General features: G+C 38.2%; 1 protein-coding gene across 2 annotated transcripts in view; it reads right to left on the minus strand.

The window, feature by feature from the left end:
* Positions 1-24,139, minus strand: part of COL28A1 (collagen type XXVIII alpha 1 chain) — a 161,694-nt gene that overhangs the window by 133,890 nt on the left and 3,665 nt on the right. For both annotated transcript variants that reach the window (XM_088018326.1, XM_088018325.1), the window contains exons 3-10: positions 19,880-19,900; positions 18,097-18,153; positions 15,843-15,896; positions 13,795-13,836; positions 9,608-9,634; positions 5,243-5,287; positions 2,587-2,631; positions 1,440-1,493 (exon numbers count right to left, since the gene is read on the minus strand). In XM_088018326.1, coding sequence (XP_087874452.1) covers positions 1,440-1,493; positions 2,587-2,631; positions 5,243-5,287; positions 9,608-9,634; positions 13,795-13,836; positions 15,843-15,896; positions 18,097-18,153; positions 19,880-19,900 — 345 coding nt within the window. The remainder of the gene's footprint in view (positions 1-1,439; positions 1,494-2,586; positions 2,632-5,242; positions 5,288-9,607; positions 9,635-13,794; positions 13,837-15,842; positions 15,897-18,096; positions 18,154-19,879; positions 19,901-24,139) is intronic.

Genomic DNA, 24,139 nt, shown 5'->3' on the forward strand with positions numbered 1-24,139 from the left:
GAGACACGAGTAGAAGTGAGCAAATGATGGCACCTTTCAATGGACTACCGCTGACCATCTCCCAAAGCTACCTGCCCTGCTCCCAGCCCTCCCTGGGTACTCTCCAAAGCTGATGAGTCTGGCTGTGCCTCTGTCTCAGGCAAGCCATGTGATATCCAGACTTCACTCCTCATTTTCCAAAATGAAAACTTTGGGCCAGTATGATCTCTAACATCCCTGGCAGCTCAAACATTCTATAATTCTATCACTGTTGCAAACTCCAACCCCGATCCCTGATTTTAAGCCTCTTTTGCACAAACAAAATTATCATCTTAGGTAACCAAAGAATCCTAGAAAAAAGCGTGGACTGTCAAAATATTTTTTTTTCTTGCTTCAGGATCTTATCCACAGCCAAAGCAATTTTATAAAAACTTCTACTCAGTATTCAAGAGATACATTTCTCTTCCCCAGAGAAAATTAATCATAGGCAAGGACTGGAAAAAGGCAGTTTCCCCAGATGAAGCTTAAGCACACTCCCGCTGAGAAGCTCATTCTATTTTAATTTGCCAATTAAAAGTGGCCTGGGAAATCACATATTGTCGTTATCTTGTTAAAAATGCTATACTTGTCACTCTCTTTCCTCTCTCTGGAAAAAGAACACTCACATAGCCCAACTGCTCCCCACAGCTTCGATTTGATAGCCCCCTTAAAGGACTGGCTTTATCTAGGGTCCATTGGGGATGGCACCTTCTGCTGTCCTTGCTGCCACAAATCCCACAGATCTCCAGTCACTAATGACACTATTTATGGGATATTTACTATACCCATGATACTTACTAAGCATTGAGAAGAGTTTAAAAGGTACTAAAAAGCTTGTTTTCAGCACATTAATGGCCACCCTCATTAGAAAACAGAGCCTTATAACCAGGTCTTTTAAATATCCCAGCTATAGCATCTTTGGGTTCTATTTGGCTCTTATTCAAGCCCTCCTGCTGTCTTGCTTGGTTATCCGTGGAATGACATTACAAGCCTGGTACTGATGGTTGAGATTACTCCCCTGTAACGATTTTTAAAGGCTTGATTTTTATTGGCATGACAGTTATAAATTTCCTTCTTTTATAAGCTATATATTGAGTTGACATCACATATGGGGAAATACAGTGATTTGAATTGGTTATTTGTTACTACTTTTTAGTTTCTAGTGAATCATAAAATGACTAAAGAGCAGGAGTAAGAAGGAAATACTGCAAAGATTCTGAATAATGGCTCGTATTTAATAATGTGCCTTTGAATAATATAATAATATTATAATAATAATGTAATAATAAATGATAAAGCTATGTATTGCCAAATTTACTTCCTCGAAGAGTCCACCCACTTCTGCTTAATAAAAACACACATTACTATAGCTCACTAGGGGAAAGGCACTCTGCCTATCTTTAATCAAAGGGTATGATTACCTTATTGCCTTGATATCCCTTCGGGCCTGGATCCCCTGGAGGTCCACTTATGCCCTGCTCCAAGGTGAAAATCAAGAATTAGTTCCCTACACAAAAGGCCAACCAAGAATGAATCGTTTGTTATGGTCTCTAGAGATGCTGAGTTCAGAAGTCGGATTATATATCTCGGAGTTACGTTGGGGTTACATGTGACTGAGGAATGGAATGAGACAAAATTGCTCATGTCAAATAGGCAGCTTCTAAAATAGTACTTAAGCTGAGAGCAAACATTTATTCACGAGGTGTTTGCTCTCGAAGCCTGTGTTTCCAACCTTATGCCTGTGCTGGACGCCCTTTGTGAAAAATTTTGAATGAACCATTTTTTTTTAATATCTAAGTCATTTATAACTGAAAGTTGGAGCTTCTAATGACCCCATGATAACCAGAGTTACTGCCCTGCCCCAGTACAATTCTAGGCCAAAGCAAAGGAGTTGATGGTTAACTAGAAGCTGTCTAGGAAATCTTGGGTCAAGTTATAATTTTCAGTAGACTTTTTGAAATACTGAAATTAACTCCTCATATACACACACCCTCCCCCCATGAAAACGTTAGAGTAGGCGGGTCCCCAGGCTGGGGAAAAAAAAAAAAACTGATCTAAATTATTTTTTGAAATCCATGGAGTATGCTTAACTTAAATGCCTTAAGGAATTATTCCATGTTATCGAGCATTAAGTACTTATAATGATGGAACAATACAAGTACTGTAATTTAGATAAAATGCATAGTTCTTCCAACTACATTACAGTAGCAAAACAAAAATGGTTACATCTTGTTTGTAATTGCTTTAGATTTATCTGCCTTCCTACACCAGAATTTTTAAACTTTTATCCCTCTACTAAGTAAACTCACCTGCTGGTACCTATCTTTGGAGAGCCTGAATTAGTTACTCAAAATATTAGAGTGGTGATTTCCAAACTTGGTTGCACATGGGAATCACCTGGGAATCTTTAAAAGTACCGACGCCTGGCTTCAATCCCTAGACATTCTGATTGAATTGGCAGAGAGAACAAATGCGCACAGTGGGTTCTAAGAGCTTTCTAGGTGATTCTAATCCTGTTATTTTAAATACAATCTAATCAGACGTAGATTTGGTTTAGCCTCTCCTTACCTGAAGTCCTCTGGGCCCCTTTGGTCCATGTGGTCCTAAAGAACCCTGTGGAATAAAATTAATGGTAAGTTGCTCTAAATACCCATCTTCAAATGCAATGATTTTAGGTGAGAAGAAGGGAATGTGTTCTCAGTCATGGCTAATCTTCCCAGGTTATCCAAACAGCAAAGCCAACGGATGCATTATTAACAAAATGATCCCAGTTAATAAGCCAACTTGAGGTCAAATTTTCCTTTAGTAAACTCCATGAAAACACCATTTTAGATGTAAGTCCTTCGCCTGTATATTGAAATTTTGATCAGAGTAAAGAATTTATTTCTTAAGATTCTTCAGAAAGCAGTACACTTAGTGGAATATTGTTTCTTTCCAACAAGGCAAAGTCAGTTCAATTGACAATTTAGTGATTTTCCACGATGTCTAGATTACTCTTTTGCCCATCTTCAAGACACACAACTTGACAAAACAGTGTTTATACTCAACCTTCTTTTAATAGAAAAAAATACTTTAATATGTTCCATAACTAGGAAACCCTTTAAAATTTATTTTTATGAGAATATAATATAGTCTAGTCTCTCTCACATTTTCCTTTTTTTTCTTACCAAAATACAACCTGTTTATAACAGACATACCTTAGCAATTATAGAAAAAAGCAAAAAAAAAAACAGGAAAAAAAATCACACAGAAGCAACTGCTATTAACATTTTAGGCCTATGTAATAATTATATTTCTTTAAATAATTTGAAAAAATAAATTAATAAATAATTTGATTAAAGGGCATATACAACTTTGTGCCCTTCTTATCTGGTCTTCCATTGTATCAAAAATATTTTTCCAGGTCATTAAGAACTCTTAGTAAATGGAATAATATTCAAGAATATGAATCTATCATACTTTCCCTAGTATTGACATTTAAATTATTTCTGATGATTACTCTTTTAAACAATATTATAAAGAACATCTTTGTGTATAAATCATGTCCTGCTTCTGATGGACTCCTAAAGATGATGTTCTGGAAGAGGATGACAGACAGAGACAGTGAGCACATCCAAGGCTCTCTCACTCTCTTTTGTGGCTCACACCATACGTGGAAAGAAAAAACAAAACTTCCCTTCATAGAATTTGTTCAGATTTCCATTCCTACTCCCCGAGTAGAGAGAGTGCATCTTCACCTTACAGACTCCGCATCAATGTTGAGTATTATATATTGTCTCAGTGTTTGCTAATTTGACAAGTGAAATAACATTTTAATGTTAATTTCACTTATCTGACTGCTAATACATTTGGATTTTTTTCTTTTATTAGCCATTTACATTCCCTCTCTTGTGTCTCTTCATGTTCTTTGTATGTTTGACCTATAAACTTATATGAACTCTTCCTGTCAAGGACATTATATTTCATGGACTCCAGACATGCATTTTTTTTTCAGATTTTTACGTCTCTGACACTAAGATATGTCTTACAGTCAATTGCATCTTCTGTTTATAATTGGCAGCACTTTTTCTTTCTTTTTGGCACAGAAAATAATAGGGCATTTAACAATCCCTGACATCTTAGTCAATGAAATATGATATTAACTCTTTGTCAGCCAATTTCATTTCAAATAGTTTTCACAGTTACTGTTTAACTTTTCATTTTTGTTCTTCTGTGTCCCTCCTTTTGTATTTTCAAGTCCGTGTCCATCTCCCATTTTCAATTATCCTCCAGGCAGAATCTATTCATTACTACAGTTTCATTTTGCCCAGAGATAATTATGCCCAGAGATAATTACCAAGCCTACATTTTTCAGATCCACCTGGCCTTTAAGTCCACAGTACTTTAAACGCTTTCACAAAATCTCAAGCTATTTAAAATGCTTAGTTACATAGGCCGGTGTCATTATCTTATTCTCTGCTTTTCACCTTTTGCCTGTTTTTTTTTTTCCTTAGCTCTCTCCCATAATTAAAATACAGATATGGAAAGAGTTGAGTGTCTTGATAGCATGCTGTTAATAGTTCTTAAATATACTGAAAACTGTTTTTACTCTGTACATTTTTGGAACCTTTGTCATTAGGCTTCAAACATACTCTCTGTATATTTCCGGTCCATTAAGGAACTCCTTAACATATTTAATGTTGTCTTCAGTTTAAATACTTTATTCATATTTATTTTTTAGGGAAAGGTAAATACCTACCCAATTGTCTGTGGCTTGCTGCAATTTCAAAATTTTGAACCCCTGTCTCTGCCTAGTTCTGCCACATTATTTATAATTATTTTATTAACTTATCCCATAGAGTTCTTCACTCTATTTTGGAAAGTACTTGCTGTCAGTGTTTACATCTGAAAACAAAAATTCCATTTTTACCTGATTGGAGCTTGAATTGACTTTGCAGTTTAAATTATTCTTTTCACCATAACCTTCTGTAGGCCTGGCCTCAAAGGTTAGGGTGCCACAAAGCAAGATCTTAAAGGTCCATAGGAAAGGCATGTGGGGGCTCCATTAACTAAAGTTAGGTATGGCTTTGTTTTCTGCTTCATGTTTTACAGATGTGAGAATGGAGCCAATAACTTCCCAACTCCAGTAGTGAGAGCCAGGTAATGCATCCCAGGAATTTCCTCTTCAGGAAACTCAGCCCCAAAGGGATCACAGCTGTTAGCATTTTAAAAACATGTTCCTTACTTTGTCACCTTTTATTCCTGGTTTGCCACATTCTCCACTTTCCCCCTGAAAAATAAATAAATGAAATAAGAAGACATTTGCAGTATTCGGGGTTAGGATTTTTAAAAAAGATTTCTATGACATAAGCACCCTGATGGGTTATACACAAGTTTATCCTCAATCCTGGGGGTTATTTGGGCATTGCACTCTGAAAAATTTTATCCATGAGTCATCCTTAACTTGACAGAATCAAATCCGCGACACCACCTAGTGAGGCTTAACATTGTTGAGAGGTGGATGAAATTAAAAGGAAAGAAACGAAGGTTTACTGAATGTCTACCATATGCTCTTTGCGTGTGTGATTTACTTGAATCCATATCACGGCTCAATGAGATCAGTTTTACAATTTTATTTTGGAGATGAGGAAACTTAACACTCAACAAGATAACTTCCCTCGATCAAGTAGCTCAGACTCACAGTCCCTATTTTTTCCACAACACGATACTCCATCCTGAGTACCAACTTTGATCAGTTAGTAGTAAGAAAAAGGTCCTAAGACCATGCCATGGCTTGGTGGGGAAAGGAGCCATAAAGACTTGGGGTGGGGGGGGCGGGCACACGCCTGGGTGGCTCAGTCGTTAAACGTCTGCCTTCAGCTCAGGTCATGATCCCAGGGTCCTGGGATCGAGCCCCGCATCAGGCTCCCTGCTCAGCGGCAGCCTGCTTCTTCCCTCTCTCTCTGTCTCTCCTTCTGCCTCTCCCTCTGCAGCTCCCCCTGGTTGTGCCCCCTCTCTCTCTGTTAAGTAAATAAAATCTTAAAAAAAAAAAAAAGACTTAGCAAGAGGGAACGGGCAGGGTGGCAAGCACACTGTTACTTCCCATCATCACACTCTCCTCCTGCCTTTCCTGGAACAGCAATGAAAAAAAGAACTAACAATTAAATTATTCTTTATAGTTTGCGATCAATGTTATTTTGTAGACGTAATCTGTTAAGGTGCCGTTAACTGTCTGACGTAGATATTATTAGCCCAATTTCACAGACTGAGAATTTGTGATCCCAAAGGTTAAGTAACTTGCTCATGCAGAAGGAGAATTGGGACCTCTGAATACTAATCCATTGTATCAGACTTCTAAGACTTTGAATAATTAGAACTAAAAGGTATCAAAGGCCATTAGAAAAATGACTAAAGTTAGAATTTTCAAGGGCTTTCATATTTTTTTTCTGAGCCTCAAGGCAATTCCTTTTTAAAATTTTTTATTTGAGCACAACTGACACAAAGGGTTACATTAGTTTCAGGTATACAACATAGTGATACACCTTCTCTATACATTATGCTCTGCTCACCGGGTGTAGCTACTATCTGTAACCATACACACTATTACAATATCACTGACCATGTTGCCCCAAAGCAATTCATATTTTTAAGATATGGCAACTCAACTGAAGAGGTTAAATGAGTTTACTTACATGTACATGCTAGCCAGTGACTCCTAGCCCAGTGCCCTCACTACTGTCTGTTTGTGCTGCTGCTTTATCATCCACGCGATGTAAGGCACGCTACTCAAAGCACCACCACACAGTGACGTAAGAAACTTGCACTACGGTGAACATCAGTGCCCTGCCTCCATTAAAGAAGACACACGGTGAAAAATGAATGTCAGCGGAACAGTGTATTTAGTGATATAGTGGATTTATATTCTGATGCGAGCTTTATCTCCTCACAAAATACCAACAAGCAGTTCACAGACCGACAGCCAGTCAGCAGACCACGCTTGGAATAGCACTGCTCTAAGAAGGGAAATAACAAGTGTAACCACCAATCATGGATCCGAAGTCCAAAGCCTTTACATTACTGCTAATCCCCACAACAGATTATGTTAGATTAGAGAGAGAGAGGAAAAGGAGGTTCAGAGAGATTAAACAGCTTGCCCATGACCACAGGCTTGAGTCTGTTAGGTTCCCAAGTCCATGTTCATCAACCACCCAACTCTGAACAAGGCAACCCGCCATGGTCTGCAAGTTACTTTCCCTTAGCCTAGGGTACTACATGGGGTGTTGCTGGCATCAGGAGCAGGAAAGAGGGAAGTACAATTCCTCGATCCAGCTATGCCTCTGTTCAAAAGCAATCTGTTCTCTCTCTACATCAAACTGAGTCAAACTGACCCAGGAAAAACTGAGATTTCACTTCGAACAAATTGAACATTTATTTCTGAATGCAAATGGAAAATCACTCTTGAGGAATCAATTAGAAAGCAATTAATTTAATAATGTTGGGTGGAAATAAAATGAGTCAAGCACCAAAATATAAAACAGAAAAGTACCATAAATACACTCAAAAAATTCTTTTGGCCAGGATTCACATTCCTTTTGTCCAGACAGATCTGTTAGCTATAGGGTCCTGAGGAACAGCATTTGTTTTGGGGGCAGACTTCCATCAATGAAAATATTGTACTCATGTTATTTGCCTCTGCAAGGGCGTGTTCTTTTTTGGTGGGCTCAGTAATCCCTGTGGAATGGTCACAATTACACAGTTTCAGAGAGCAAGTGCTTCAGAAAGTTATGAACAGATTAGCTCTGTTTCCAGCCTCTGATTTCTGATGTTGCTGTTCCTGGTGAAATTCTGGTTTGAATGTCAATGGTTCAGGGTCACTTTACTCTGACAGCTTGTATTTTCCAAATGAGAACTCTACCAGTGATTCTGTAATTTCCCAGAAGGTTAAATGAGTCTTTTCATACATATAAATATACATGAATATATATATATGTGTATGTGTGTGTGTGTAAATATATATATAGTGTTTGTGAGTAGCTCATATTATAAATCAAGATGGGGGTCCTGGATAATTTTCTTCAACTGTATATAGGACAATTTTACAATCATGAAACTTTCTTAACTTTCCTGCATTATCACTGGTTCCCTGCCTCTTCATAGTAGCACCTTACACTTATAGACAAGCAAAGAGTTTATAATACATTGTCACATCCATAATTCCATTTGATTCTCCAACCACCTTGTAAATTAAGGAAGCCTACATTAATCCAGTTCTATACAGATGAAGAAACAGGCATTTAACATTTCCAGTGATTGGGGATATATTTATTTGCCTGTATGTAGACTCACCTCTAATATATGCAGGGCCCAGGGCAGGAGTGCAAGTGTCGGCCTACATACCATGTATCGAAATAGGTGAAAGATATACATTAAGCTAATAACCTACTAATGTTCTAACTTCCTTTTTCGACAAGTATACCTTCAAAAGGAATACAAAATGAGAGAATTTTGGTATTCCTCAGAGGTCCATGTGCAAGCTCATCCCCATGCCCACAGCCTACACCCCCACCCCTGCTTGACTCCTCCCCACTTCTTGTTCCTTCTGCCCCAGGAGGAACCGATGCACACGAAGGTGCCCCAGGCCACAATACAACAAAGCTCCTACTAGGGTCCCCTCCAGCCTCAACAAACAACTTACATTTTGTTTCCCCTCAGGCCCAGGAAAAAGATGGACAGAGGAAAGAAGTTTGTATCTGCCTTCAAAGCAGGCTCAGGCCATTTTGCAGGGACTTCTGGGGTCTTGGGTACCTAATGCCTGGTTTGGTTTAAAGTCCCACCAACCTCTTGTCCTGCAACCTCTTGGCTCCAATGGGGGTCGGGCTGGAGGAGACCCAGAGTGAAATCTCTGGCCCAGGTCTGAGGGTTGTAGATTGAATGAGAGAGGCATGCTCCGTTTTCAGATAGAAAATCTGCTAACAGAGAGCACAGTGGCACGAACCTATGAATGAACCACTGAACACGCTCAAAGGTTCTGGAGCCCCCATCCACCTTACTAACTTGTAATTGGCAAAGAATCCTGAAATAACCTATTAGTCCATAACTTTTGTTTGTTTGTCAAATTTACTCCCCCTGCCTGCCAGACGCCTACCCAGCTCTACCCAGAGGCCTGACTCTGTGAAGTAAGCGGTCCTTATTGCTTCACCAGGATAAACCTTCTTGCTTCTGTGAGAGGGTTCGGTGTCTAGGTGTTAGGGGAAAGGAAGCACCACGGGAGAAACCTAACTGTTGTGTTGCTGCATCCATTTGTACGTAGAAACTTTGAGTCTGGCTATCTGTGCTGCAGGCCGGCTACATTGGGGTTATCGTGTTTGCCGAGCTGAGAGAGGCTGGATCCTGATCTCAGGATCTTAGGATGACTTTCACCCCTACAACATGTCCTGTAGCTTAAGTTCTATTATTATTTTGTGTTAACAGAGTTAAGAGTATACTTAGGACTCAGGGAACCCAGACTTACAAAAGTAAAGGAAAACAACTTTTATTAAGTACATAAATACAGTTAGGTTTCTTTTTCTTTCTGAAATCCTGGTCTACCTATTGGTTGTTATCAACTTACCTTCTCACCCTTGTACCCAGGAATTCCCTAGTTGAAAAAAGAAAGAAAGAGTAAAACATATTAGAAGACATTGCTGGAGGAAGTATTTGATATTTTTCATTTACAAAGTATAACAAAACACATTTGTATGTCAGGAAACTAAGACCACATACGGAAATGTAAGCGATGTTACTTCTCTTTGAGCTTAGGGAATGCACATTGACTAGGGAGAAGAAAAGAACCTACTTTTCCCTTAATTACATTCTATTCTCAGTTCCACATATTTTTTCAAACCCAGTTCCTTACCCGTGGGCCCACAGCTGAAGGAGAGACTAGACACCGAAACTTGTTGTAGAAGGGACAAACCTGTAATGCTACTTTCAAAATTGTTGTATTGACTTTTAAACTACGAACCGTCCCAGCTGAGAATGTTTCACAGAGGCTGTTGGAGAAATTAGCTTTGAAAATGAGCTAAGATAATGGCCTTTCCAATGTGTGTAAATATTTATATCCATTATGGTCCTCCTTTCAAATTTGGGCTGGAATATAGAACATCAACGAAATGAATGGTTCCTTTATCAACGCTAATGAGACAGTGACCTTTAAGTTCCTATATTTTCTCTCCCACTAACTGCGGGCCCGGTGCTTCTTCTGCTCCCCTTCTGTGTCACCCCCGGGGAATCCTGCACAGCCTCCTCCATTGTGTCCTTGCCCGAGAGCCCTTTAAGTAATATACTACTGAATATTAAGTGAACTGAGAAATTGCCAACTTTAAGCAACAGCAAGACTTTTTCAAATAGGATTTCATGTCTTTTTCCTACAACAATAGCTTTTAAGTATGAAAATAGAATTGTAAGACATAGTTTAAGTGAGCTGGAGAAAACAACGGAATAAACAAGCTATTATTGCAGTTACTCGTGTCAGACTACAGAATTCTGGTTTGTATGACTTTTCTTACGAAAGGCAAAAAAGGAAAAGCTTCGGGAAGGAAATAACACATCTCTCCTAATGAGCGGTCACTGAGAAATTGGACATAAAAATAGATAGAATCAAAAATATTGTTACACTATAATTTAATTCATCTTAGAAATATTTATTAGCGTAAAGAGTTTAAGTTTTCGTCATAGGCTTAAAATTAAAGGCCACATTATAGACAGTTAAATTGGGGTTCTTGATGAAAACAATTCACGTTCTCAGCACTAAGAAATGCTGGACCTCCAGCCTCAGGAATTTGGGGGTGCTCTCCACCCCTGACAGCACACAACCATATTAAAATCCTGTCATTATTATGTTAAAAGAATTAAGACTGTATTTAAGAAGGAGCCAACATAGCTCATGAATAGAAACCTTCCTTTTTATAGCATCCTCTTTTTTCCCCTGTTTTTCTTTCTGAAATCTCTGGTCAATTTATTGTTTGGTTGCTATCAGCTTCCTTCCTTCCTTTCAGGACATCTTAATTACTAGTTTTAAACTAGCCCAATTTAAAATATCCAAAACTGTACTCATTGGTCTGCCAAATTTGCTTCTGACTTTCCTGTTTCTATTAATGGTACCCTCATATTTCAAATCACACAGAATCAAATGTTTATAATTATCTTTTCTCTCTACTTGCCCCTTATACTCCTTTAATCCAACCAATTAAAATTCTTCACCAGCTTTCACTGCATTTAGTTTTAAATCCATCCTCTCTACCCCTGCCAGCAGCGCCCTCCGTAATCTACCCCTGCCTATCTCCATAAGCTGTTTATCACCACTCTTTGCCAAGTTCTGGCTTTCTTTCCATTTCTCCAGCCTGCCGGGCTTATTCCCACTCAAGAGTCTTTGTACCTACTGCTCTTTCTGCCTAGAACACCCTCATGACCTTGTTTTATGTTTCCAGAACACATCTCGCTGATGAAATCTCATTTGTTTGCCTGTTTATTGCTCTCCCTGCTAGAAGACTGTATGAAAACAGGAACTATCTGTCTTGCTCACTCCTGTATCCCCAGCATGTAAAGAAGGGCCCAGCATATAGCATGTGCTCAATAAATGTCTGCTGAATATATGAGTCAGAGTCGGTCCCCAAAGCCTTTCCATGGTCTCACAATGGTCTCTTTTCTATTCTATCATCACTGTGGCCCAATTCTGCCCAATAGAATGTGAGCCTCGTATAGAATTTAATTCCCCAACAGCCACATTAAAAAGGCAGCAATGAACAGGTGAAATTAATTTTTAAGAATATATTTTACTGAGGGGCGCCTGGGCGGCTCAGGTGGTTAAGTGTCTGACTCCTGATTTCAGCTCAGGTCACGATCTCAGAGTTGTGAGATTGAGCCCCACGTCAGGCTCTGCGCTGGGCATGGAGCCTGCTTAAGATTCTCTCTCTCCCTCCCGCTTTGCCCCTGGCCCTCCTCTCCACTCTTGCATGCATGTATGCTCTCTCTCAAATAATAATAATAATAATAATAATAATAATAATAATAATAATATATTTTACTGATCCCAATAGGTCTGAAATACAGTCATTTCAACATGTGACCAGTATAAAAGTTATTAATGAGATATTTTACATTTTCTTTGATATTAAGTCATCAAAATTCATTGTGTATTTTACTCCTACAGCACACCTCAATTCAGACTAGCCATGTTTCAGCTGCTCAGTGAGCACATATGGCTAGCAGCTTTCATATTGGCCAAAGCAGCTCTAGCCAGTGTCCCTGTTCTCATACAGACTGTAACAGAAAACCTTCTTCTAAGTGCTCCTTCCTTCTGCTTATTCCCACTTCAATTTCTCCTTTAGAGTCATGCCAGATTAATCTTCCAAGTACACAGCTCTTGGGTTGTACGCTTCATCTAAATCTCTCACCTAGTAAAGCATGGAGCACCCACTGTGGTCTTCATGCTGTTTCTGGCAACACTCCTCTTCAGGCATCCCCCCGCACCGTTTTCCAACACATCGCCTTCCCCCAGGTTGCTGCTCGTGGCAACCTCTAGCTGGAATGCCTGTCGACTTTCACCTTTCTGTTCTGTCCTTTCCCGTCCCAATTCTGCACTCTCCGGGAGTTATCCTATAAAACCTACCCTGGCTTCACTATCCTCTGAGTGCCCATAATAATTTGTGTATGCAATTCTTATAATATTTTGACATTCTGCTTCATAGTGTAGCTATTTTTGTTAAAGTATAATTGACACACAATGTTACATTCGTTTCAGGTGTACAACATAGTGATTGAATTTCTCTTTACAGTATGTTCTGCTCACCACAAGTGTAGCTACCATCTGTCCCCATACAGCCCTATTACAATACCATTGACCCTGTACCTTTCATCCCTGTGAATTCTTCATTGCATTACTGGATGTCCATACCTCCCACTCCCCTTCACCCATTTTGCCCATTCCCCCCATTTCCCTTCTGGCAACCAATATTGTAGCTATTTTAAATAACTTAATCTCTGCCATAACAAACTTTTCAAAAAAGATAAGCACTTTGTCTTAATTTTATTTTCACATAATAATATGTTTTATATGCAGAAGGCACCTAAGAAATATTTCCTAAATGAATAACACACATTTCTGAGTGAATTTCCATTGTTCATAAAGTTGATTAAAAACACTGAGAGATCAGTTTTTAAAACCTCTGGGCCTGACTCATGGGCTTTCGCCAAGTGGACAAGCCAGGAGGAGCAATGTGATGGCCTTTTTTTTACTCACCGTACACATTTCTCTGCTCTTTGCTACTTTGCTGTGACTCCCCAGAAAAATGCAAAAAAAAAGAAATTTACTGGGATTATTTCTCAATCTCGAACATCTTCTAATTTTAGGAATAATAAATCAACTAGAATGATAGCTTTTTTTTTGGTCTGTAGATCAAATTTACCAAAGCATAGTTTAGATTATATAGTTCTGTGCTCCCAGAATTTTTAACTCATTCTTTATTGGGAAAAAAAAAAAAAAACACAAGAGGCAAAGCAAAATAGTTTTCTTACTTGAGTCTTCCACAAATCGCACTTAAGATCAGAGACTACCCTGTCCCATCATCACTCCTGTTGAACAGAGTATTTTCTCCCCACATTTCCACTTCTAAGATCCTATCTGTCTGATTGCCTGTCTGAGCCATCACGAGCACACGTTTTTATAAATCATTTTTGTATTTGCACTATAGAAGTCACAGTGATCAATTACAGAATCTTAGCATCCTGGATTACTTTCTTGGGAAGGGGTATACATACCCCTGGGCCTCTTTCTCCAGGTTCCCCTTTTTGAGCATCACCCTGTGACAAACAAACAAACAAAACTCAATCAAAATTCTACAGCCCTGCAGAGTGACTGATGGCTCAATAAAATGCATTATTCAGAATTCTCAGATTAACAGATTAACTCCATGGAGAAAAAAATATTTGGCCTTTACCATTGACATTTTCACCATGCCTTCAAGGGAAGAAAATAGCAGTTCAGATAGCCTTTGCCCTTTGGAATGAAGCCAGATGCATAGGGCACAAGATCCAGGTACATTTGCTCAGTTTAGGCCAAGTTTTGCGTCCCAGTTTAACAACACAGCCGTTGTTCTCCAATAGAGCAATGTACTCCATCGGAGCCAGCCATTCTGGCTTTTCTCCAAGGGGCTTTGGAATGTTTTCCAAAATGTCCTTAAGAGTAATTGCTTGATTTCAACAAGACTTAGGAAAATATATTATGTGACTCAAAATTACAAGCCAAATAAATGAAAGGTAAACATAGATTTAAAACAGGTATTTAACAAGACAAAAAGAAGACATGATGGCATCAGTTGGGACTTCAATAATGAGTGTGTAGGGTTGTGTGTGTTTGTATTGTAAAGATACCCAAGGATGCATCATATTCCTTTTCTTTGACAAGCAAGCTATTGGCTTTCATGCAACTAAAATACTTCCATGCATCTAACTTATTCTATTTTTCATTTCCTCCCTAAACATAGTTTTAGAAGAGAAGTTATTGGATTAAAATTTGAATATATGAATACTTCTTTTGTAATATCTAATTGCTTTCCAAAATGTTTGCCCCAAGTTACCTTTGCAATGAAGAGCAAACCAGTTTCACCACCTCATTGCTCTCACTAGTTATTATTATTTTAATATTGCTGTGTTAACTGCTACAAAAAAAGACACGTTTTTTAAAATCTGAAACACACATACACACACACAAAACCCCAAACTATGTGAACTAGAAGATTTCTCCCCTCCCCATGCAAAAAACAACCCAACAACCTTGGACTCCAAAGTTTCTAAAATGTGAATAATTAGTATTGAAGAGTACCTCATTGTCTTTATCTAAATTTCAGTCATTATCTAGTGAAATTAAATGTTTTTCTATTTCTTTATTTACTGGTTTTATTTCTTCTCTTGGGAATTGTTTGGGTCCTTTGACCAATTGATTATTAGTGGCTTGATATTTTCTCATCCATTTTATAAAGTCTTTATATACTATAGAAATTAACCCAATGTAAATGTTTTTCTATTTCTTTATTTACTGGTTTTATTTCTTCTCTTGGGAATTGTTTGGGTCCTTTGACCAATTGATTATTAGTGGCTTGATATTTTCTCATCCATTTTATAAAGTCTTTATATACTATAGAAATTAACCCAATGTCCATTGTATTTGATGAAAATATTTCCCTGTTTTCCTCTTTATTTTAATTATTATTTTTCATGATATAGAATTTTCCCATAAATTTTCACATAGTTATATCTCTCTTCTGTGATTCTTTTAGCCACTCTTGAACTTGGAAGATCATCGTGTGAAATATTATCTGATTTTTTAAAATTAATATAGAATTTTTTATGGATACACCAAGAAAGGAATTGGGGAAATACCTGAAGATGGTCTGAGTGTAGAAGATAACTGTTTTTTCTATTATTATCATAGGTCAGTTATCCATAAAATGGATCCATATAAAACATAAGTCAATGTCAATCTGATATGGAATATATATTAGAAATTCATGGAACATTGTAGCAATTAATTTGCGCCAACATTATGTAAGTACAAATTTCAATTTGTTCAGCATTCCTAGGTTTCCTAGACTAAGTGACTAAAATGGTCATATATTACTTAGGATTTGTAAGCTAACACAAACCAGGTAGATAATACAGGAAGTAAGCATCCTGTAGTCTTCACAGAAATCATCATATTTTTGGCATTGACATACGCTACAATGCTCTTTGTTTTCCTCATTTTTGTTCTTTAAATAAATCTAGAAAGAGATACAATGGTTTATAAGGAAAGCTGTTTATTCATTTACCGGGTTTCCTTTTGGTCCTCGCTCACCTTTGATACCTGGGTTTCCATGTGTACCCTGAAGGCAAAGAGAGAAAAGATTATATTCAGCTCACATCCTATGGGTTTTTTACACATTACAGTAATTTCTGATCAGCTTCATCCCATAAAAGGAATGAAGACTGTAAACAAACGTAACCTACCAAGCAGAGACTCAACTGTATTCTCACCTTTACTACACACCAGGAAGACTGTACTGTCTTGAATAGGTAGGTTCTCTAGATTTGTTCAAAAGAAAATACTGTCTCTGCCTGATATCCAAGGGATAATCCCAAAGATGAGAGAAGAAAGTGCTCCAATCCTGTTCCAGAAAGGTGTTATGTTTTCCTATTCTCAAACCACCAAAAAGCTGACTTTTCTGAGAACAGGTTTTAGGGACACTCAATAAATACTAAATAGTGGAGTTTTATGTCTAACCCTATTAAAATATGGTATGGTACAGCACAGGGGATATAGTCAATGGTATTATAACCACACTGCACAGTAACAGATGGTAGATCCACTTGTGGTGAACACAGCATAACATATAAACTTGTTGAGTCAGTATGCTGAACACCTGAATCTAATATAACATTGTGTGTCCACTATACTTCAGTTTAAAAAAAACATGGTGGGGCGCCTGGGTGGCTCAGTCAGTTAAGCAAACCAACTCTTGATTTCAGCTCAGGTCATGATCTCGGGGTCCTGGGATTGAGCCCTGTGTTGGGCTACGCATTCAGTGGGGAGTCTGCTTGAGATTCTCTCTCTCCCTCTGCCCCTCCCCCCACTTGCACTCTCCCTCTATCTCTCTCTAGAATAAATAAATAAAATCTTTTAAAAAATGATATGTTAGGGGGTGCCTGGGTGGCTCAGTTGGTTAAGCATCTGCCTTCGGCTCAGGTCATAATCCCAGGGTCCTGGGATCTTTCTGCTTTCCCTCTCCCTCAACCCCTCTCTCCCACTCCTGTATTCTCTCTCTCTCTCTCAAATAAATAAGTAAAATCTTTAAAATATATCACTTTTTAAACAATGGTAAGTTAATCTCTAGCAATACTGAGTGACTGAAATTGTCAGATTAGTTTAACAGCTGTAAATTTTCTTACTGTTCATTCTAAAACATAATTGAATATCCCAAGTAAACCTTCCCCTGGCAATTTCTTGGTGTAATAAATATAAACTAAGATTTTATAAGAAGGAAATGTTAAAATTTTACTTTGCCCAAAATCAGGTTCTACTGGCTGCCACATTGCCTTGCAATGTATCTAACTTACATTTTAGGGGGGGAAAAAAAAGACAAACATCCCCACCTTCTGATTGGTAGAATGCTTTGAAAAAGTACAGTCTTCGGACCTGAGTCTCAAGAGAAAATGTGGCACAGTCTAAGAAATTCACAGTACACATTCTCCTCCCTGCCCCCAAATACAAGCATTTGTTCAAAAACTGTATTCATGCATTTTTGTGAAATATATCCACTGGGCTTTTGACCCATAGGGTTTGAGACCACATAAGTAAATGGAATACCAAATAAGCAGCATGGATGCCTCTGATGATATGTGTTAGAAAAATATGCAGTATCTCCAGTTATTGTGATATTGTTGCAAATACCTTCCCAGTGCATACATGGCACCTTCCAGATATTAGACCAGAATATAAAGGCAGCACTCGTTTTAGGATTATTTTATCAAGTGTTGAATCATCGTAATAAATGCTGCCTTTAACCTTTAGTTGCCAAGTTCCATTTCACAGAACTCACTCTAATCCCCAAAGCTTCCTGACCAGCTTCCTCTCTGAGAGGCCACCCAGTGTTGTTCTTGGATACATGTGAAGACACAGTGAACTTCCAGCGAGCTCTGTGTCACTTGTTTCTAGGCTAAAGCTTTCCCTAAAGCACAGAGGATTTGGATGATCTCTTTTTCTATATTTTCGTTTCACTGTTGAGAAATTCTGGCCCCAATTGTCACATCAGAAGGATGCTGGAGCATCCTTTGTGAGAACAACTTCATCATTTAAAATTGAATCTGCCCTCCGTTCAGGTCAGCAAAATCCCAGGCTAATTTCTAAGGCCAGAGTGTATCCCTTTAGGAATAAAAGAAAGAAACAGCATGTCCCTGTTTGCTGCTGTTTGCACGTGACCGCTTTTCAGCAGCACAAACCAGCAGTGGCATTTCCAAGTGCAAGTAGAGCAATTGTGACTAGGGCTTCCTGACTTGATCCTCCGTTCAAAGTGGAAACGTACTCACAGGAGGCCCTGGGTCGCCTGGATCCCCCTTCTCACATTCACAAATCTTGTGTTCGCACTGCATCGAGAATGAAATCCAATATTAACACGCAACGAAACACAGCATTTCAAATCGTATTCAGTACATAACTAGATAGAACACTGCCTTGATGAAATTTTACCTCACAAATTCATGGAGATTTTGTTCTCCCGTGTCAGTTCTTCTGGGCTACCTCAGATCTAGTAAGAGCCAGCTAGTCAACGATTATTAAACATTGCCATGGTTAGATAAAATAGACCTGCCAGCAAAAATATATGCATAACATCTAGTTGCCAGTGAAAAGGGAAAATAACCATTTTCAGTGGATTTTTGGAATTTCTGCTTTTTCTCCTCTCTACAGCACATCAAAGCTCAGTAATATACAAATATCAACCACTCCTTTAGCCCAAAAGGAAAACATTGTGACATACCATATTTTATCAATTCTAGGATATACATTTTTCCTTATTTGTCTGAAATCAGAATGAGTCTTATTTGAATCAGGCCTGATCATAATGAAGTTGTTATTTTCTGCCCATGTCCTTCAAAACTTACAGAATGAAATGGAAGAAAACTCTAGAGATACTCCTGGAGCACACTCAAGAAATGTTGCAGCACCAGTGTTTTTGATGGCCCAGAGGCCAATATTGGGGGAGGGGGGGCGTCCGGGGGTGGGGCGGAGGGCATCAGAGCCAAAAAGTGATTCAGAAGATTCAGACTTTGGATACGAAGAAGTTTTTGAAATAACCAGTTTAGTTTGCCTCCATTGTCCCCTATATGTATGGACAAAAGTGATAGAGGATTTAAAAGTCTATATCTAAATAAATCTAAAGGGACTCTTACTGTAAGTGTAAAACTGTCACTTATTAGAAGGTACTATATCATAGTTTAATTGGCAGGGTCCTTTCCTGTCTCACTGGTACATAAAATAATAATGCATCTGACCATTCGTTGAAGCATCATGCTCTGCAAGGTTTGGTTGGCTCTTATTATTTTTTGCAGTACTACTTGTAAATTTCCTGATATTTAATAAGCGGCTGGTCCAACAAAATTTGCATGTTCCAAACTCTTTGTGTTAAGAAACACACGTCCAGTATAGAAGTCCTTGGCAACCTGGTGGTCATCTATTGTGCTAAGCACCATCCAACTCATACTAGCCAGCTTTCTTTGCTGCCTGGTGTGGTTGTCATCATCAAGGAGAATGAGCTTAAAATCAATCACCAGGCAGCAGCGGGAGACTCTGAGCCATGTCTCTTGGCCAGGAATCCCGGCCAACACCAGGCACACCTCCCAAAATGGAGGACCCCTATGGGTAGCTGGTGTCAGAGACATGCTTAGAATAAAGGAAGTCATATCAAAATAAGCAAAAACTATGCCTTTTGTGGGGTGCTTGGCTGGCTGTCAGCGGGGCGCGCCACTCTTGATCTCGGAGTTGTGAGTTGGAGCCCTGCACTGGGTGTAGAGATTACTTAAAGATAAAATCTTAAAAAACAGAACAACTATGCCATTTGGTTATCAATGATTTCTAAAGTTACTCTCTAAAATCGTATTAAAATATTTCCTACTTTTTCCAGATTTTGAAACCTGCAGTAGACATAGCAGCATAAAGAAATCAGATGCTGCCTCAGAATAGAGTGGTTCATTTTTAAAAGAGTTAAGCATTTTTATGTAGATACATCTTATCTTCTAATGTGAATTATGATGCTGATTTGATCATGCAAATTTTGAGAATTAATTCATAGTAATCAAAGCATGTGGTACTTACCTTCTCTTCAAATAAGATATCCTAGGAGAGAAAAAAGAATAAAACATTAACTCGATTCATGTTCTGCTTCCAGCTTCTTATTAGTCTTAATTATTCCCTATGGGATAGGCAATTTCCAAGAAAGATAGCGATTCAGCTTTTTAAGCTTGTAAAAGCAATAGAGCCTACCTGCCAACCACCCAAGGAACACTCTGAGCCATATAATAAGAGACATGAAGGGCACTAACATTAAAAATTATTCTGTTTTCTAGGAACTTTATCCTGTTGCATCCTAAGTTCTATCTTTTTATCTTTCAGCTCTCTAAACTCTGTAATCTGGCTACAAACTAAATCAGTCTTAATAAAAATTTCTCACTTTTACTCATAAAGACTTAGCCAGAATACATAATTGTGTGTTTTCTCTTCTTTTGTTTTTCCATCCCTATACATACATGCATTTGTGTTTCAGCATTAAAACATTAATTTCAGAGTGATCATTTCATGAAATATCAATAAGCCTTTGAAGTCAATCAGGTCCAACCTTTCATTTTGCCCTAAGGAAATGTGGGTCTGCAGGACTGTGACTTGCCCAAGATCATACACTTGACTGAGCCGCTTAACCAAGTTCAAGTGCTACTTTATACTTACACATAAATGAATTAACCAGAATATTTTTCAAAACTCCTTTAAATTCACAGTTTTAGAGAAATTCACAATCTGGTTTTTGTCTATCATCTAGGCCTCTCTACCCTACTTCAGCTTAGTGGGGCATTGCCTGACAAGTGCCCTAAAGGCCGTGTCTGAAGCCAAACATGGGGAAGAAATTAACCTATGCTTACAGATAGAATTATTGCTTTCATAACGTAGAACCTATAGGGCAGACTGATGCCTTATGACTGAATCCGAAGCATTAATTTGCATAGGATAAAATAAAAATGGGAGTAAAAAGCACTAGAATATTTGTTGCAAGATATTAAAAATGAAGACTGTAGTGAGGAAGTTAAAGATAAGTCAGAATTGTACCTGTAGGGAGGACCCCACATCCCTTTAGTTTTATTTTTACTTTACCTTTATTGCCATACAAACTAATAATACAGAAGGAAGATACAGCAAAATGCTTTATGTGGTCCTAGTGATGTAATGGGAGGAAAAATTAGGCTGGGAATTAAGTGTGATCCAGGGTTTTCATCCTGTGTCCACCATTAACTAGCTCTGTGGCCTTGGGCAAGTCCTATAATCCTTCCTGGTCATTTTCCCCATACATGAAAAATTAGAAAGTTTGACTGTGTGGTCTCAGGAGTTGTAAAACTCCGGCTACAGAGCCAATCTACAAAATTCAGAGTCTTACCTCTGGCCCTCTTTGCCCCACCTCTCTCTCCCACCCACTCCCCACCCCAGTGATTTCAAATTTCCAGCTGATGTAAATCCAGGCAGAAAGCAGTTGAGATACTTGTATCTTCATGAACTAGCAGGTCATGTGAAGAAACGGGAATTCAGATATACTGACAGTCTTGGTGTAAAATGGCATTTACCCTCCCCAGAAGATTTGGCTGTACCTAGAAACCTGAAGATATGTGTGCTTTATTTCTAGGCTGCCCAAGACAAGTCCTTGTTCCCAACTGTTATTCTGACACTCCTTGCAGACACGACTTAGGGAAATTCTTGTGGTTCCTGTATATATCCAGCATTCATTATTTTTAATAGTGAAAACTTGGAAATAATTTTGGAATTTGGAAATAATATCAATATTATTAGAATGCAATATTAGAATGGATCAATAAACAAAATGCTATTCAGCAGTTAAGGTGAATGCACTGGATCTACATATTTCAAAGTAGAAAAATTTCCAAAGACACTGAGTGAAAAAGCTAGTTGCAGATGGATATATAGAATATGATCCAAATTATAAAAATATTTAAAACACATTTAGTTTTTCTAGGAGTGAGAAAAAGAAAGGAATTTGAAAGGGTTCAAGGGACAATAAACAACTAATAATTCAAGTCAAATTGTAATATTTGAAAACAACTACTGAAATAAAGAAAAATCCAAAGTTTTGTCACCTTACAACCCTTTTATAATAAGCAACACCCTTGTGTTATACAATATCAGTTTTTAAACTCATGAATTTAGCTGCTAGTATGCCTGATGTATAATTTTACACTCTTTCAGCTTTTCCTTTGAAAATTTAATGTCTGCTTTGCCATATTAACTCTTTAAAAACATGTGCCATGGGACTTAAAACCATAACAACATAACTAACTAATTTTGGAACTCATTTGATTTTGTGTTTGTGGAATTTATATTCATATGGAAAAAAATGGACCCAGGACTGCACAATAGATCAGACTGTCTCAAACAAAGAACAAAGCTCTATCCCTAAGGGCACTTATAGCCTATAAGCCCCAGTGACAGAAAACAGCACAGAGCAAGCCGCGTGGGAAGGAGATCCCAGACTGGGTGGGGAGTTAGTTTTTGATGTAGTGTTCCATGATTCATTGTTTGGGTAACAAGATTCGTTGGAACATGGAACACTACATCAAAAACTAATCTTGGGTAACAAAACAGTTTCTTGAAATAGGTGGGTTTTCTGGATAATTTTCAAGAGCAGAATGCAAAGGACCAACTCATGGATGGAATGCTGTTCTATTATGTCAAAGATTATGAGGAAAAAAGTGATAAAGATTAGTGTGGGCTGTAAGACAAAGGAAGCAGTGAGGAGGGACGTTTAAAAAGAGTGGACAAAAGGGCCCATGTGGACAGAGCTGGACACCTTGGGATGTAGTGAGTGCTTTCACTTAAGCAGAGAAGCAGGTTATGGGGAGAACATGGTCAAAGTCATAGGGAAGGGCACATTCAGTGAGGATCTAGGTGGATACTGTAGTCTAAATGGAAAAGACAAATAAAGACAAGACCTCCTTAAAGCAAAAGAAGGTGCATTTTATTAATGAAGAGTTTTATGATGGCATATATGTGAAAGGAGAAGGCTAGAATGGAACTGCTGATTTTGTGAATGAGTATGAGGTCAATGCTATGAGAAAAGGACAGAGGAAATATAAGGAAGTTATCAAAGTTATTGGCACAATAGCAAATAGGATGAGAATAAAGAAGTTAGTAGGTGAGGATTGCAAACTCTACAACCAAAAAATATTTGCAGCTTAGTATAGTAGCCAAAGAGCCACCATAAAATCTCTTCTAAAAGACCAACTAATATATATGCACATTGGGTTGGAATTGTTTCTTTGGTTTCAATACTGTTATGTAAATCATAATAAGATAGTATTAGAACATTTTATATATCCTCTTCAATGTGGAATCATCAGGTCTCTCTGAGGTTATTCAGAACCGAAGTGTTTTCATGGGGTTCTTATATGATCCTTTTTACTAGAGATGCCAAGGAGTTGGTAATGATTCCTTGATTTGTCTTGGCTCCTGCAAGATCTACTTATTGTGGGCACTCATGTCCATTAAAATTCAACTAAAGTCTACTCTGCAACAACAACAAAAAGAAATAGACAGCTGATACAAAAAAAAAAAGTCCAGTTGAGTTCCAAAAATCATTACACTGGGTCTAAGAACCCTGACAGAAAAAGAGTACACACTGCATAAGCTTATTTACATATGAGCCTGGAAAGTGTACACTAATCTGGAGTGGCAAAAGTCCGGTCAGGAGCTAGGAGGCAAGGGAAAGATATCTTGCAAAGAGGCAGGAAGAAGTTTGGGGGTGACAGAAATGTTCTATGTCCTAACTGTGTTGGTGGTTTCACGAATCTATACATCTATCAAGACTCATAGAATTGTGTACCTTAAGTGGATGCAGTTTTGTATTTGAATTATACCTAATTAACTTATTTTAGAAAGTCAACTACATAATTATTTCAAAATGAAAAGTTTAGGAATTCAACTAAAGATGTAATAGCAATAGATTAGATGAGGAATTTTTCCAATGGCCTGATCAAGAATTAAGTTCTGCCTCCTACACAGTGGCGATTTGAAACATTGAAACAGTATATTGTTCTTTGAAGGGCCTAATAAGCCCTTTGGATGTTGGAAGTGTTTAGAAAGCAGCATCTCCTAAGAAGTGGCTTGTTCATAGAGCTTCCATCTGAACAAACAAGCTGAAATCACAGGATGCTAAGGAAGAGCAGGGTCGTTGGGACACTTGGTCATTATCTGGTTTCCTCAGAAATGAACAAATAGTCCTGCTTCAAGACTACTGCCAAGATCCTGTGTTCTGGGTTGGGCAGGAGCTCTCTGCGAGGAGGATGTGTATGGAAAGAGTAA

The sequence above is a fragment of the Eumetopias jubatus genome, unplaced genomic scaffold (assembly GCF_037043125.1).
Source record: "Eumetopias jubatus isolate StellerSeaLion01/CBP00866 unplaced genomic scaffold, mEumJub1_p1.0 scaffold_14, whole genome shotgun sequence".
Lineage (NCBI taxonomy): Eukaryota > Metazoa > Chordata > Mammalia > Carnivora > Otariidae > Eumetopias > Eumetopias jubatus.